Source organism: Anolis carolinensis, unplaced genomic scaffold (assembly GCF_035594765.1).
Source record: "Anolis carolinensis isolate JA03-04 unplaced genomic scaffold, rAnoCar3.1.pri scaffold_7, whole genome shotgun sequence".
In the NCBI taxonomy this organism is placed as follows: Eukaryota; Metazoa; Chordata; class Lepidosauria; order Squamata; family Dactyloidae; genus Anolis; species Anolis carolinensis.
This window is the reverse complement of record NW_026943818.1, coordinates 27,657,409-27,673,899: the sequence shown is the minus strand read 5'-3', so window position 1 is coordinate 27,673,899 and position 16,491 is coordinate 27,657,409. Positions and strand designations below refer to the sequence as shown.

General features: G+C 43.1%; 1 protein-coding gene across 1 annotated transcript in view; it reads left to right on the top strand.

The window, feature by feature from the left end:
• The first annotated feature begins 1,833 nt into the window (after nucleotides 1-1,833).
• The window catches only part of rnf43 (ring finger protein 43), an 89,185-nt gene continuing 74,527 nt past the window's right edge, over nucleotides 1,834-16,491 (top strand). Inside the window, exon 1 of the mRNA XM_062960302.1 lies at nucleotides 1,834-3,326. Within this exon, the coding sequence (XP_062816372.1) occupies nucleotides 3,075-3,326 (252 nt within the window). The 5' untranslated portion in view covers nucleotides 1,834-3,074. The remainder of the gene's footprint in view (nucleotides 3,327-16,491) is intronic.

Genomic DNA, 16,491 nt, shown 5'->3' with positions numbered 1-16,491 from the left:
AAAGGGTAATGACATTTCGGCCTAGGACAAAACAACAAAACTACACATCCCAGAAACACTAAACTTGGCAGCACAACCCCTCATCCATGCCTCTACGTTCATACAACAAAAAGAAAAGAAAAATAAAGTCCTAATTAGAGGGAGTGGAATAATTGCTTTTAGCCAATTTGTGCCAGTTATTTTATTTATTTATTTACTTACAGCATTTATATTCCGCCCTTCTCACCCCGAAGGGGACTCAGGGTGGATCACATTACACATACAGGCAAACATTCAATGCCTTTTAACATAGAACAAAGACAAGACAAACATAGGCTCCGAGCGGGCCTCGAACTCATGACCTCCTGGTCAGAGTGATTCATTGCAGCTGGTTGCAGCTGGCTTGCTCTCCAGCCTGCGCCACAACCTGGAGCCCACTTCGTCTCCTAGCAACCCACTCAGGCTAAGCTCCGCCCACTTGGTCTCCTAGCAACCCACTCAGCCCAGGGGACAGGCAGAGTTAGGCCTCACTTAGGCCTCTTCCACATTGCCTATAAAATACAGATTATCTGATTTTAACAGGATTATATGGCAGTGCAGACTCAAGGCCCTTCCACAGTTATATAACCCATTTATAATGGACTTAATGTAAGGTAAAACCTTTACCATTTACCTTAACTACCACCAATTCCTCAATACTTTATTTCCCATATCACCGTACTTCGCCACAGCAACGCGTGGCTGGGCACAGCTAGTCTATATATATAAAAGGGTAATGAAATTTCGGCCTAGGACAAATCAACAAAACTACACATCCCAGAAACACTAAACTTGGCAGCACAACCCCTCATCCATGCCTCTACGTTCATACAACAAAAATCTCCAGCTACTCCAGAAAACGGCCAGGCTTTGAGACTGCAAGGCTATTCACTGCTATTCCACCTGGCCAACAAAGGATTCCCATAAGCCACAGCAACGCGTGGCCGGGCAAAGCTAGTACTCAACAAGTTTTTTTTTTCATGTCAGGAGCAACTTGAGTTGCTTCTGGAGTGAGAGAATTGGTTGTCTGCAAGGACGTTGCCCAGGGGACGCCCAGATGTTTTTTGATGTTTTTACCATCCTTGTGGGAGGCTTCTCTCATGTCCCCGCATGGAGCTGGAGCTGATAGAGGGAGCTCATCCGCACTCTCCCCGGGTGGGATTCGAACCTGGCAGCTTTCAGGTCAGCAACCCAACCTTTAAGTCATTTAGTCCACTACGCCATCTGGGGGCTCCACTCAACAAGTGAGAAAAACAGAAGTGTAATTTCTCAGGAAAAATGTCCACAAGTGAGCGGCCAAACTTGAACAAGGTGTGAACGTTTGGAGCTTTTGAAACCATCCCTGCTGCTCTCGTTCCAGGCGAAGCTTTCTTTGGAAAAGCCTTGCCAAGCTGGATCTGGACAGGGCTCCACTTTCCACTAAGGTCCTTCTTCGCTTTGAAGTCGCCCATGGGACGGACGGCGTGACTCACCTCGGGTGACGTCAGAGGAGGATAATGATGGGATGCCAGGGCTCTGACATCAGGGTGACCTGGAATTATCCTTGCGGAGGAAGACGGCCCACCAGAATTGAAGTCAAGGAGAAGGCCCACCTTGGCGAACATCTCCCATTCGAGAAGGAGCTCCAAGGGGATGCTTCTTCCAGGCCGAATGCAGTTTGGTGGTGGCTCAGGAGAGGGAGTCTCAGAGCGGCTTTTCAGGGGGTGGGGTTGCTGCCATGGGCCGCCTTGGGCTGCTCCACCCTCACTTTGTGTCAGCAGAGCTCAGCAGGTAGAAAGCCTCGGACGTCCCAAGGGAGGGAGGGAAGGAGGCAGGCGGGCGGGCGGAGCAGAGAGGCAAGCGGCAAACCACAGGGCTCTTTCCTTCCTTTCTTTCCCAGCCTTCTCTCTTCTGGAAAGAAGCCTTTCCCAAGTCCTCTCCACCTTCTCGCCTGTTCGGCTCTCATTCGTCGCCAACGTACTTGGATCTAGGAGGAGTTTTGAGTAAAGTTTTCTATCCAGTCTTTTTTTAGTCTGCTTTTTTGGAAGTCGGGTCTCCGCCACACCTCGTTCACCAGCCAACCAGCCTCCAGCCCAGAGTCCCTTTTCCCTTTGGATCCAAGACGGAGGAAGTTCACATTTACCTGTACGTTGCGGGTAAGATCCAGTGCACATTTCAAGAGCCGTTTTTTGTCCGTAGTTTCCAGCTGTTACTTGATTCCTCCATACCAGCTTTGCATGTGGCTTTGGACTTGCTTTTCCTTTCCCCGACCTTACGAAGATTTCCCGCGGAGCATATTTCTTTTTTTATCGTCTCGGATGCCTCCGCCTCGGTTTCCACGAGGGCATGCCTCAAAGCGGATGTATTAATTCCGACGGTTTGCACAGGAATGGAATAAAAAGCACACACGCAGGTGTCCGTTTGCAGTTGTTTTTCCTGTTTTGGGGCCTTTTCGGTGGAAAAAAAAAATCGCACGAGTAACGTACGAATTTCGGGAGCAGCCGACAAGATCCTACGTGTATTAAAAAGTCAATGAAGATCCCGAGCGAGTAAAGTGAGGAAAACAAGGACAAAAAAAAGAAGAAAGAAATGACGACTGAACCAAAAGGGAAATGGGTTCTTTGAATGTTCTTCTTCTCGTGTGAGGAGCAACCGGAGTTGCTTCTGGAGTGAGAGAATTGGCTGTCTGCAAGGACGTTGCCCAAGGGACATTGCCCGGATGGTTTTGATGTTTTGTGGGAGGCTTCTCTCATGAATTAGCTTCCAAGAGACACGGAGTTGGTCAGAAGTCAACCAGGGCATCTCGACGGATCGGACTGTCTTCGATGGGGAGCGGTCTCACTCCCAGCCCACCTCCGACACTCTCCTTAGAAGGATTTGAGACCTCTTTGCTCGTTGTGGCATTCATGCCCCCTTGGCTTGGCCCACTCACTTGGAGCTCACCTTGGGAAGCCCAAGGCCCCGAGCGAGGCACCGCACGTGGCATGAAGGAACCCAACGCTGAGGGCTTCTGATCCTCGGAGACATTCCTGAGCACTCACTATGTGCGGCCGGAGCGCACCGCTGCAGCTGGGAGTATGAGTGCTGGCCCCCAGCTACAGCTGGCAGTCCTCTGGCCGTGGCTCTCCTTCTTCTTCTTGTGCTCCACGCCGCAGGGGCAGCCGGGCTACTTGGGACAGGCCCTGGCGGCGGCCATGGAGCCCGAGCGGTCCTCCTCGGCCCAGAAGGCCCTCATCCGCGTGGTCCCACTCAAGCTGGAGCCCCTCACCCTGGAAGGGGTCTTCGCCGGCGTGGCCGAGATCATCCCGGCGGAAGGGAAGCTGCTGCAGGTAAGAGGCCCCGTTTCCTTCTCTCCTAACCTCCCAAAACAACAAACATAGTCTCCTAATGACAGCCGTGGAGTGTGGTTGTCCTTGTTGTGTCTTTTCTAAGCATATGTGCTTTGAAATTCGAGATGGGAGGCCTTGTTTTCTCGGTGGTTGAAATAGAAAATCATAGATTCCTGGAGTGGGAAGAGACCTCAAGAGGACATCCGGTCCAATCATCTGTATGTCTCTCTCATTCTCTATCTTCGGTATGTCTTCACTTCACTTAGGCAATACCTTGTTGTCCAAGAATGATGGCCTGCAAGTGTAGTGTCTTGGTGGACTGTGGAGCCTTATTCTTGACCCACATGTTCTTCCACAGTGATGACATCAGTTTCCAGGTGTAGTGTCTTGGTGGTGGAGACGTAGGTGACTGTGGATCCTTATTCTTGACCTGCATGTTCTTCCACAGTGAGGACATCAGTTTCCAGGTGTAGTGTCTTGGTGGTGGAGACGTAGGTGACTGTGGATCCTTATTCTTGACCCACATGTTCTTCCACAGTGAGGACATCGGTTTCCAGGTGTAGTGTCTTGGCGGTAGACATGTAGGTGACTGTGGATCCTTATTCTTGACCTGCATGTTCTTCCACAGTGATGACATCAGTTACCAGGTGTAGTGTCTTGGTGGTGGACACGTAGGTGACTGTGGATCCTTACTCTTGACCTGCATGTTCTTCCACAATTAAGACATCAGTTTCCAGGTGTAGTGTCTTGGTGGTGGACACATAGGTGACTGTGGATCCTTACTCTTGACCTGCATGTTCTTCCACAATTAAGACATCAGTTACCAGGTGTAGTGTCTTGGTGGTGGACACGTAGGTGACTGTGGATCCCTACTCTTGACCTGCATGTTCTTCCACAATTAAGACATCAGTTTCCAGGTGTAGTGTCTTGGTGGTGGACACATAGGTGACTGTGGATCCTTATTCTTGACCTGCATGTTCTTCCACAATTAAGACATCAGTTTCCAGGTGTAGTGTCTTGGTGGTGGACACATAAGTGACTGTGGATCCTTATTCTTGACCCGCATGTTCTTCCACAGTGAGGACATCAGTTTCCAGGTGTAGTGTCTTGGTGGTGGACACGTAGGTGACTGTGGATCCTTATTCTTGACCTGCATGTTCTTCCACAATTAAGACATCAGTTTCCAGGTGTAGTGTCTTGGTGGTGGACACATAAGTGACTGTGGATCCTTATTCTTGACCCGCATGTTCTTCCACAGTGAGGACATCGGTCTATCTATCTATGAATGAATGCTGTGTATATATCTCTATGTATTGGTATATCTATATTTGTCATCGGATCTTAGATTTGGAAGGCACTTCAAGAGCCATGTAGTCTGACACTCTTCTGCACCATCTAAACCTTCTTGACAAATGGCCAGCTGCTTGAAAATCTCTACTTACTTCCAGGCAGGATAGTCTATGGTCAAACAGCTCTTACCATGAGGACGTGCTTCCTAAAGTTCAGCTGGAATCTTTGAACCCATGGCTCTATTGTGTTCCAGTCTCCTCAGTATGTCATCCTTTCCAATATTTAAATCTCACCATCATGTCCCGTCTCGGCCTTCTTTTCTCCAAGCTAAATGTACCTAACACCGTAGGGCAGGGGTCCTCAAACTTTTTAAGCAGAGGGCTGGTCCACAATCCTCCAGACTGTTGAGGGGCCGAATTATCATTTGAAAAAAAAAAAAAAAACCGAATAAATTCCTATGCACAGTGCACATATCTTATTTGTAGTGCAAAACAACAACAATAACAATGAAAGACCAATACAATATTTAAAAATAAAAATAATTTTAACCCACATAAATCTATCAGGATTTCAATAGGAAGTGTGGGCCTGCTTCTGGCCAATGAGATAGTCAGATTAATTAGGATTGTTGTTGTTGTGTGTCTTCAAGTCATGTCAGACTTTGGGCGAGCCTAAGTCCAAAATTATTTATTTATTCATTTACTACATTTATTTACTACATTTATATCCCACCCTTCTCACCCCGAAGGGAACTCAGAGCAGCTGTATGTACATACAATGTATTATATTATTAGCATAGCACAATATTAGCATTATATATTACTACTAGCTGTGCCCGGCCACGCGTTGCTGTGGCGAAGTCTGGTGGTATAGGAAATAAATTATTGAGGAATTGGTGGTAGTTAAGGTAAAGGGTAAAGGTTTTCCCCTGACATTAAGTCCATTATAAATGGGTTATATAGCTGTGTGGAAGGGCCTTGAGTCTACACTGTCATATAATCCAGTGCAAAGTAGATAATCTGTGGAAGAGGCCTAAGAGAGGCCTAAGTCTGCCTGTCACCTCGGCTGAGTTGGTTGCTAGGAGACCAAGTGGGCAGAGATTAGTCCTCTAACTGGCAGCAATTGGATAAAAACAATTATTCCTTTACCTCTAATTAGGACTTTATTTTTCTTTTCTTTTTGTTGTATCAACCTAGAGGCGTGGATGATGGATTGTGTTGTCAAATTTCGAGGTCGGGGGGCCTGTAGTTTTGTTGGTCGCCGTGATACCATCACTCATTTATATATATAGATAAGATATTGAACTATACCACTATACTGTAATACCCTGTTTCCCCGAAAATAAGACATCCCCAAAAAATAAGACCTAGCAGAGGTTTTGCTGAATTGCTAAATATAAGGCCTCCCCCAAAAGTAAGACCTAGCAAAGTTTTTGTTTGGAATCATGCCCGGCGCCCACCAAACAAAACACCAGAAATTGCAGGATCGGTTAATATACATACCAGTTGTACATGGAAATAATGGTAATAATATATTAAAAGATTATATTATTTATATTTATACAGTAGTAACAAGAAATTCTTGACAAGAGTCATGGTTTGTCTGGTTTGGTTATGTTGGTTTGTGATGACAACTACTGTACAGTATATAATAAATGTTCATTTTTTTGTTCAACAATAAATGTGAATTCTTCTTCATGGAAAAATAAGACATCCCCTGAAAATAAGACCTAGAGCATCTTTGGGAGCAAAAAATAATATAAGACACTGTCTTATTTTCGGGGAAACACGGTATTATATATTATATATATTATATGGTATTATTATTAGTCTTGTATAAAATGATAATATTATTATCAATATCATATGTATATACAATATATTATATTATTAAAACGGATATAAAAATATTATATTATAAATGAGGGCGGGGGCCGGGTAAATGTCCTTGGAGGGCCGCATCCGGCCCCCGGGCCTTAGTTTGGGGACCCCTGCCGTAGGGATTCCTAGTTTCTAGGCCTTTGATAGTTTTGTTTGCCCTTCGCTGGAAACTTTCCATCTTGTCCATCTCCGAATTAAATTGAGGTAATCGCAAGGGAGCAGAACAGAGTGGGACTATGATGACACTATCTTCCTAGGATAGCATTGGCTTTTTTGTGGTCTACAAAGTCCCTGAGATGCCTTCAACATATACTTTGAGATTGGAAGCTTGTTGGGTATGTTGGGTCATCCTTCACAAATCCCTCTGGATTCCTGTTCGAGATCAGGGGGTCCTCTAGGCTTAGGTCTGCCCCACTAAGCGTCTTCTCGAGTTCCCAGGTCTTCTTGAGGTGCTCCATGCGGAAGAAGAACCAGCACTTTGTGTCCTCTGTCACTGGCAAAGCTTGGTCTCTAGATGAAAGCACCGCCGCCTCGTTCCCGGCTTCCTGTGCCGTCTTGCCTTCAAAGCCGTGACTCACCGTGCAGGGTCCTCACATGACTCGGGCGCATTGTTCTCAAGGAGAGCCGCACAAAGCCCCAAACCAGGCCGAATTTGACCAAACCACGTCCAGAAAGCCACAATTTGGGTCCGTGTGGTTGCACTCGGGAGCAGGGAGGGTATGTGGAGTTCACTAGGTCTCGTATCTCCAGCGGGATCCATATCAGTTGCAGTGGTTTCCAAACATTGGCTCTCCAGATGTTTTGGACTTCTGGTCCCAGATTTCCTGACTGGTGGCTGAGCAACCTGGGGAATTCTGGGCATTTATATTATTTTATTATGACACAGCAAACAAGATCGACATGCTGGATTTCGTATCACAAAATCACAAGTCGAACACTTCCCAAGTGTCTAGGACTGTGTGATGTATTTTCGGATGATGCGTATTATTATTATTATTTCCCAAGTGTGTGATGTATTATTATTATTATTATTATTATTATTATTATTATTATTATTATTATTACACAGCAAACAAGATAGATATGCTGGATTTCGTATCACAAAATCACAAGTCGAACACTTCCCAAGTGTCTAGGACTGTGTGATGTATTATTATTATTATTATTATTATTATTATTACACAGCAAACAAGATAGATATGCTGGATTTCATATCACAAAATCACAAGTCGAACACTTCCCAAGTGTCTAGGACTGTGTGATGTATTATTATTATTATTATTATTATTATTATTATTATTATGACACAGCAAACAAGATAGATATGCTGGATTTCGTATCACAAAATCACAAGTCGAACACTTCCCAAGTGTCTACGACTGTGTGATGTATTTTTGGATGATGCGTATTATTATTATTATTATTATTATTATTATTATTTTCCAAGTGTCTAGGACTGTGTGATGTATTATTATTATTATTATTACACAGCAAACAAGATAGATATGCTGGATTTCGTATCACAAAATCACAAGTCGAACACTTCCCAAGTGTCTACGACTGTGTGATGTATTTTCGGATGATGCGTATTATTATTATTATTATTATTATTATTATTATTATTATTATTATTTTCCAAGTGTCTAGGACTGTGTGATGTATTATTATTATTATTATTACACAGCAAACAAGATAGATATGCTGGATTTCGTATCACAAAATCACAAGTCGAACACTTCCCAAGTGTCTAGGACTGTGTGATGTATTATTATTATTATTATTATTATTATTATTATTATTATTATTATTATTTTATTATGACACAGCAAACAAGATAGATATGCTGGATTTCGTATCACAAAATCACAAGTCGGACACTTCCCAAGTGTCTAGGACTGTGTGATGTTGTTGTTATTATTATTATTATTATTATTATTATTATTATATTTTCTTATGACACAGCAAACAAGATAGATATGCTGGATTTCGTATCACAAAATCACAAGTCGAACACTTCCCAAGTGTCTAGGACTGTGTGATGTTGTTATTATTATTATTATTATTATTATTATTATTATTATTATTATTATTATTATTTTATTATGACACAGCAAACAAGATAGATATGCTGGATTTCGTATCACAAAATCACAAGTCGAACACTTCCCAAGTGTCTAGGACTGTGTGATGTATTTTCGGATGATGCTGCAGATCCCAGCAGGGTGGCCTTTTGCAGTTGGCAGATCGTAATTTTGTCAATGTCTATTGTTTCCAAATGCCGGCTGAGATCTTTCAGTGTGCCCATCACCACCGGGACCACCTGCACTGGTTTCTGCCACAGTCTTTGAAGTTCAATCTTGAGGTCCTGATAGCGGCTGAGATTTTCCTGTTGTTTTTCACCTGGGATGGCGACATCAATGATCCAAACCTTTTTCTTTTCCACAACTGTGATGTCTGGTGTGTTGTGTTCCAGAACTTTGTCAGTCTGGATTCGGAAGTCCCACAGTATCTTTGCGTGCTCATTTTCCAATACTTTTGCAGGTTTGTGATCCCACCAGTTCTTTGCTGCTGGGAGGTGGTACTTGAGGCATAAGTTCCAATGAATCATTTGGGCCACATAGTTGTGCCTCTGTTTGTAGTCTGTCTGTGCAATTTTCTTACAGCAGCTGAGGATATGATCACTGGTTTCGTCGGTTTCCTTGCAGAGTCTGCAAGGAAATAATAATAATAATAATAATAATAATAATAATAATAATAATAATAATAATAATAATAATATTATGACACAGCAAACAAGATAGACATGCTGGATTTCGTATCACAAAATCACAAGTCGAACACTTCCCAAGTGTCTAGTACTGTGTGATGTATTTTCCGATGATGCGTATTATTATTATTATTATTATTATTATTATTATTATTATTATTATTATTATTGTGTTGTTGAAGGCTGTCATGGCCAGAATCACTGGGTTGTTGTGAGTTTTCTGAGCTGTATGGACCATGTTTCAGAAGCATTCTCTCCTGACGTTTTGCCCACATCTATGCCTGCCAAGGAAGTAAGGAAGTTGTGAGCTCTTATCTCGTGCTTCTTATTAAACCTTTGTTTGGACAGCGGGGGCAAGGAAGCGGATCAAAGCTGGGCATTTGGAGGGTCAGGGGTTATGGGCCGAGCAAAAGGTCAGAGATTAAATCGCCCGCATTCCCAGTTTAAAGGCCTTCAGGTGAGCCCAGCAGAGAAGAGTTCGGGCTAGTTGCCAATTCAGGATGGTCCTAGCTGAGACATAGGACCTAGAATCATAGAATCATAGAATAGTAGAGTTGGAAGAGACCTCACGGGCCATCCAGTCCAACCCCATTCTGCCAAGTAGCAGGAAAATCTCATTCAAAGCACCCCCGACAGATGGCCATCCAGCCTCTGCTTAAAAGCCTCCAAAGAAGGAGCCTCCACCACAGCTCGGGGCAGAGAGTTCCACTGCCGAACAGCCTTTCTCACAGTGAGGAAGTTCTTCCTGATGTTCAGGTGGAATCTCCTTTCCTGTAGTTTGAAGCCATTGTTCTAGTCTCCAGGGCAACAGAAAACAAGCTTGCTCCCTCCTCCCTATGACTTCCCTTCATGTATTTGTACATGGCTATCATGTCTCCTCTCAACCTTCTCTTCTGCAGGCTAAACATGCCCAGCTCTTTAAGCCTCTCCTCATAGGGCTTGTTCCCCAGACCCTTGATCATTTTAGTCGCCCTCCTCTGGACGCTTTCCAGCTTGTCAACATCTCCCTTCAATTGCGGTGCCCAAAATTGGACACAGTGTGATTCCAGGTGTGGTCTGACCAAGGCAGAATAGAGGGGGAGCAGGACTTCCCTGGATCTAGATGCTATACCCCTATTTATACAGGCCAGAATCCCATTGGCTTTTTTCGCCGCCGCATCACATTGCTGGCTCATGTTGTCCACGAGGACTCCAAGGTCTTTTTCACACGTACTGCTGTTGAGCCAGGCATCGTCCCCCATTCTGTCTCTTTGCATTCCATTTTTTCTGCCGAAGTGAAGTCTCTTGCATTTGTTGAACTTCATTTTGTTAGTTTTGGCCCGTCTCTCTAGTCTGTCAAGATCGTTTTGAATTCTGCTCCTGTCTTCTGGAGAAATCCCCATTTGGCCACAGGGAAAGAGTGATGGAAACCAAGGCGCTGGCTTCCTTTGCGGTTCGAAAGAACTCCTCAGATGCTCCCTTGTCACGAGAGCCGGCATTCCTGCAGCCCTGATAAGATCGCTCGTAATTGGCGTTGCGTTGCATGAAAGGCATCAGTTGGAGAGTCCCAGCCGTCCCGTGATTCCTTGGGTACATGTAAGAGAAGCCGGCCACAACCTCAGAGAGAAAACAGGACGAATGTACGGCAGGGAAAGCGAGACACGCAGATATAGGAAGGTTTGAAAGCAGTCCCTAGTGAAAGGGATCTAGGGGTCTTCGTGGAGTGTCACGCGGCAGCGAAAAAGCCCAATGCGCATTCGATGTGGTTGGATTTCTCTAGGGATGAATGCAGGCCTTTGGCATTGTGGACAGGAAAGCATCATGATGTTGTGTTGTCGAAGGCTTTCATGGGCGGAATCCCTAATTATTATTAGTTAATTGTTCATTGTTATTATCTATATATATAAAAGAGTGATGGCATCAGGGCAGCGGACAAAACAACAAAACTACAGGCCCTCCAACCTCGAAATTTGACAACACAACCCATCATCCACGCCTCTAGGTTGATACAACAAAAAGAAAAGAAAAATAAAGTCCTAATTACAGGGAGAGGAATAATTGTTTTTATCCAATTGCTGCCAGTTACAAGGCTAAGTTCCACCCACTTGGTCTCCTAGCAACCCACTCAGCCCAGGGGACAGGCAAAAGAGTTTGGAGAGACCCCTAAGGGCCATCCAGCCCAACTCTTTCTACTGTTCTGCTGGACACAATCCAAGCATTCGCAACACATGGACAACGTATAAATACTATACAATACTACACAGGGACATAGACCCCCTCTACCCTCACCACTTTCACAGTACACAAACAACCAAATGCATACTAAACATAAGGACAACCATACAACAGACATTCAATACCACCACTACCTCAACAAGTTCTCACCAACACCACCAGACAACGCCACAGCAACGCGTGGCCGGGCACAGCTAGTATCTATAAAAGTATCTACAACCCCTCATCCATGCCTCTGCGTTCATACAACAAAAAGAAAACAAAAACAAAGTCCTAATTAGAAAGAGAGGAATAATTGTTTTTATCCAATTGCTGCCAGTTAGAAGGCTAAGCTCTGCCCACTTGGTCTCCTAGCAACCCACTCAGCCCGGGGGACAGGCAGAGTTAGGCCTCACTTAGGCCTCTTCCACAGATTTTAACTGGATTATATGGCAGTGTAGACTCAAGGCCCTTCCACACAGCTATATTACCCATTTAGAATCTTATATTATCTGCTTTGAACTGGATTATCTTGACTCCACACTGCCATATAATCCACTTCAGTGTGAATACTAAACATAAAGACAACCATACAACAGACATTCAATGCCACCACTACCTCAACAATTTCTCACCAACACCACCAGACAACGCCACAGCAACATGTGGCCGGGCACAGCTAGTATATATATATAAAAGGGAAATGAAATTTCAGCCTAGGACAAAACAACAAAACTATACATCCCAGAAACACTAAACCTGGCAGCACAACCCCTCATCCATGCCTCTACGTTCATACAACAAAAAGAAAAGAAAAATAAAGTCCTAATTAGAGAGAGAGGAATAATTGTTTTTATCCAATTGCTGCCAGTTAGAAGGCTAAGCTCCGCCCACTTGGTCTCCTAGCAACCCACTCAGCCCGGGGGCCAGGCAGAGTTAGGCCTCACTTAGGCCTCTTCCACACTGCCTATAAAATACAGATTATCTGATTTTAACTGGATTAGATGGCAGTGTAGACTCAAGGCCCTTCCACACAGCTATATAACTAATTTATAATGAACTTAATGTCAGGGGAAAACCTTTACCCTTTACCTTAACTACTACCAATTCCTCAATACTTTATTTCCCATATCACCAGACTTCGCCACAGCAACGCGTGGCTGGGCACAGCTAGTACAATATAAAACATGCCATTAAAACTCTATATAAATCATTAAAACATTATAATGCAGCAAATATCAATGTCAGGATATGCCCTTCAAATACTACATATTTCATGAATTTGCACCAACATTATTAAAAACAAGATAAAACTACAGATTCAGAAAACAGGGGAATTCCAGACAAGAAACACCACAAAATCCACAGCAGCATATTGATACTGCAAACATAATTAAGAATTCCTGATGCAGATAAAGAAATAATAAAGAAATAATAAAGCATTTGCCGCTTACCAGAAGAAGGGTTACCGAAACTGGGATAAAACCCGGGAACCAGTTGTAAACGGCGTGTAAACGGCGTGAACGGATATATTACCACCTACTCAGGATCTACATCAGCATTGACTCTGTCTACTTGGCTTTACTATTGATCCAAAACCTGTGGAGTCCTGAGGAATCCCTCCAGAACTGCAGAGACTCTGAATCGGTTTGCCTTTAAGCCAATCCAATCCTTTTAGGACTGCAGAGACTTATATCATTTTGTTTGATTTATAATACTGAGTTAGAAACTTTTGAGTTATATACCTTAGGACTGAGTATTGTTTCTGTGAATGTTATATGTATATTATGCTCTAATATACATATTGTGTACTACTTATGTGTTGAACCACTATCTATATATATAAAAGAGTGATGGAATCCTGGCGACCGACAAAACAACAAATCTAAACACTCCACAACCTCGAAAATTGACAGCACAACCCCTCATCCACGCCTCTAGGTTGATACAACAAAAAGAAAAGAAAAATAAAGTCCTAATTAGAGAGAGAGGAATAATTGCTTTTATCCAATTACTGCCAGTTAGAAGGTTAAGCTCCTCCAACTTGTTCTCCTAGCAACCCAATAAAAAATAATAAAAAACACTAAAAAATAATTAAAAACACTAAAAAATTAATACAATAAAATACTATAATAACAGAAAAAAAACTAAAAATAATACAAGAAAATAATAAAACATAATAAATAAAAAGATAACTTACAATAAAATTAATAAAAAAATACTAATGTCAAATAAAAATTACACAACAATTTTTAACCAATACCACCACCACTTTGCCACAGCAACGCGTGGCCGGGCACAGCTAGTCTCTATATATAAAAGAGTGATGGAATCCTGGCGACCGACAAAACAACAAAACTAAACACCCCACAACCTCGAAAATTGACAGCACAACCCCTCATCCACACCTCTAGGTTGATACAACAAAAAGAAAAGAAAAATAAAGTCCTAATTAGAGGGAGAGGAATAATTGTTTTTATCCAAGTGCTGCCAGTTAGAAGGCTAAGCTCTGCCCACTTGGTCTCCTAGCAAACCACTCAGCCCAGGGGACAGGCAGAGTTAGGCCTCACTTAGGCCTCTTCCACACTGCCTATAAAATACAGACACCACCAGACAACGCCACAGCAACGCGTGGCTGGGCACAGCTAGTTGTGTTATATAGTTCATTACAAGAAACAATTAGGACCAGCTAACACCACCCAACAAAGGATTCCCCCTGGCAGGAAGCAGCCAGGCACTGAAGCTGCAAGGCCATTCAATGCTGATCAAGCTGGCCAACTGCAACATTCACACTTGCCTCAAACAGACAAAGAGTTCTTTCTCCCGTCCTGCACATTCCACAAGTACGCCCTTGTTTCCAACAGACCTCACAACCTTGGACGATGTGGGTAAAATGTCAGGTGAGAATGCTTCTGGGACATGGCCATACAGCCCGGAAAACTCACAGCAACCCAGTGATTCCTGTCATGAAAGCCTTTGACAACACATCGATAATAATACATGTATGGTTTTAGGATAGACGAGCTGTGCCCGGCCATGTGTTGCTGTGGCATATGGGAATCCTTTGTTGGCCAGGTGAAATAGTTGTGAATAGCCTTGTGTGTTTTTATACATGTTTTTAGAATATGGAAAGCTGGGACATGGAGTCCCGTGGCACCTGCCTGCCCTTTGGGATCCCTCTAAACCCGAGTGAGGAAAAGGAGCAGCCGAGGCTCTGTGTTTTTTTTTTTTTTGCATTTCAAAGGCCTCCGTGCCGTACTTTGTGCCTTGGGTCGGTTAATGATTGTCCAAAGCCAAAGTCAGGAAATGCTTTCGGTGGGACATTAAAGATGCCTATTAAAAAGTTTATGAGCTGTGCTGGGTTCTAGGACAATGTCAGAGGTCTTTAGAGAAGGAAGGCGTTTGGATATCTATATATATAAAAGGGTAATGAAATTTCGGCCTTGGACAAAACAACAAAACTACACATCCCAGAAACACTAAACTTGGCAGCACAACCCCTCATCCATGCCTCTACGTTCATACAACAAAAAGAAAAATAAAGTCCTAATTAGAGGGAGAGGAAGAATTGTTTTTATCCAATTGCTACCAGTTAGAAAGCTAAGCTCCACTTGGTCTCCCAGCAACCCACTCAGCCCAGGGGACAGGCAGAGTTAGGCCTCACTTGGGCCTCTTCCGCACTGCCTATAAAATACAGATTATCTTATTTGAACTGGATTATATGGCAGTGTAGACTCAAGGCCCTTCCACACAGCTATATAACCCATTTATAATCTTATATTATCTGCTTTGAACTGGATTATCTTGACTCCACACTGCCATATAATCCACTTCAGTGTGCATTTTATCCAGCTGTATAGAAGGGGCCTCATATAATCCAGTTCTAAGCAGATAACATAAGATTATAAATATACAGTACAGTCTCACTTATCCAACATAAACACCCCGGCAGAATGTTGGATAAGTGAATATGTTGAATAATAAGAAAGGATTCAGGAAAAGCCAATTAAACATCAAATTAGGTCATCATTATACAAATTAAGCACCAAACAAATTTGAGAGAAAAAGTAGTTCCATGCACAGTAATACTATGTAGTAATTACTGTATTTACAAATTTACCACCAAAATATCACAATGAATTTAAAACACTGAATACAAAAACATTTACTACTAAAAGGCAAACTGCGTTGGATAATCCAGAACATTGGATAAGCGAATGTTGGATAAGTGAGATTCTACTGTAATATATACCACCATACTTCGCCACAGCAACGCGTGGCCGGGCACAGCTAGTATATATATATATATATATGTATGTATGTAATGTGCATAATTCCTATTGAGTAAACAACAAAACCACTGGGCCAAATCACACCACATTTGGCGACAAAAGACATAGTCATCCAATCTATGTCCTTCCATCAAAACCCCCTAAAAATTAGGTCCAAATTACAGAACCCCCCCCCCAAAAAAACCTTAAAATTACTAACCACGTATGCACTGAGCCCCCCCCCCTGGTGGGGGGGCTTCAACGGCCACCGTGCCAAGAGGAACAGGAACAGCCTTGCAGCTTCAAACACAGGCTGCTTCCCATTACGATATTTTCCATAACAACAGACTACGCCACACCAACACGTAGCCGAGCACAGCTAGACATATTCCAGGCAGGAAACAACCAGAGCCAGCTAACACCTCCCAACAAGGATTCCCCTGAGAGTCATCATCATCATCATTATTATTATTGGATTCCTGGAACCATCAAAGTGAACAAAACCTGGCAACCAGTATTAAAAAACTCTGCAATCTGGACAATAAACAAAGAACAACACTCTGAAAATAAGGGTATTCCAGACAGGAAACAATCAGAGCCAGCTAACACCTCCCAACAAAGGATTCCCCTGAGAGTCATCATCATCATCATCATTATTATTGGATTCCTGGAACCATCAAAGTGAACAAAACCTGCCAACCAGTGTAAAAAAAAAACTCTGCAATCTGGACAATAAACAAAGAACAACACTCTGAAAATAAGGG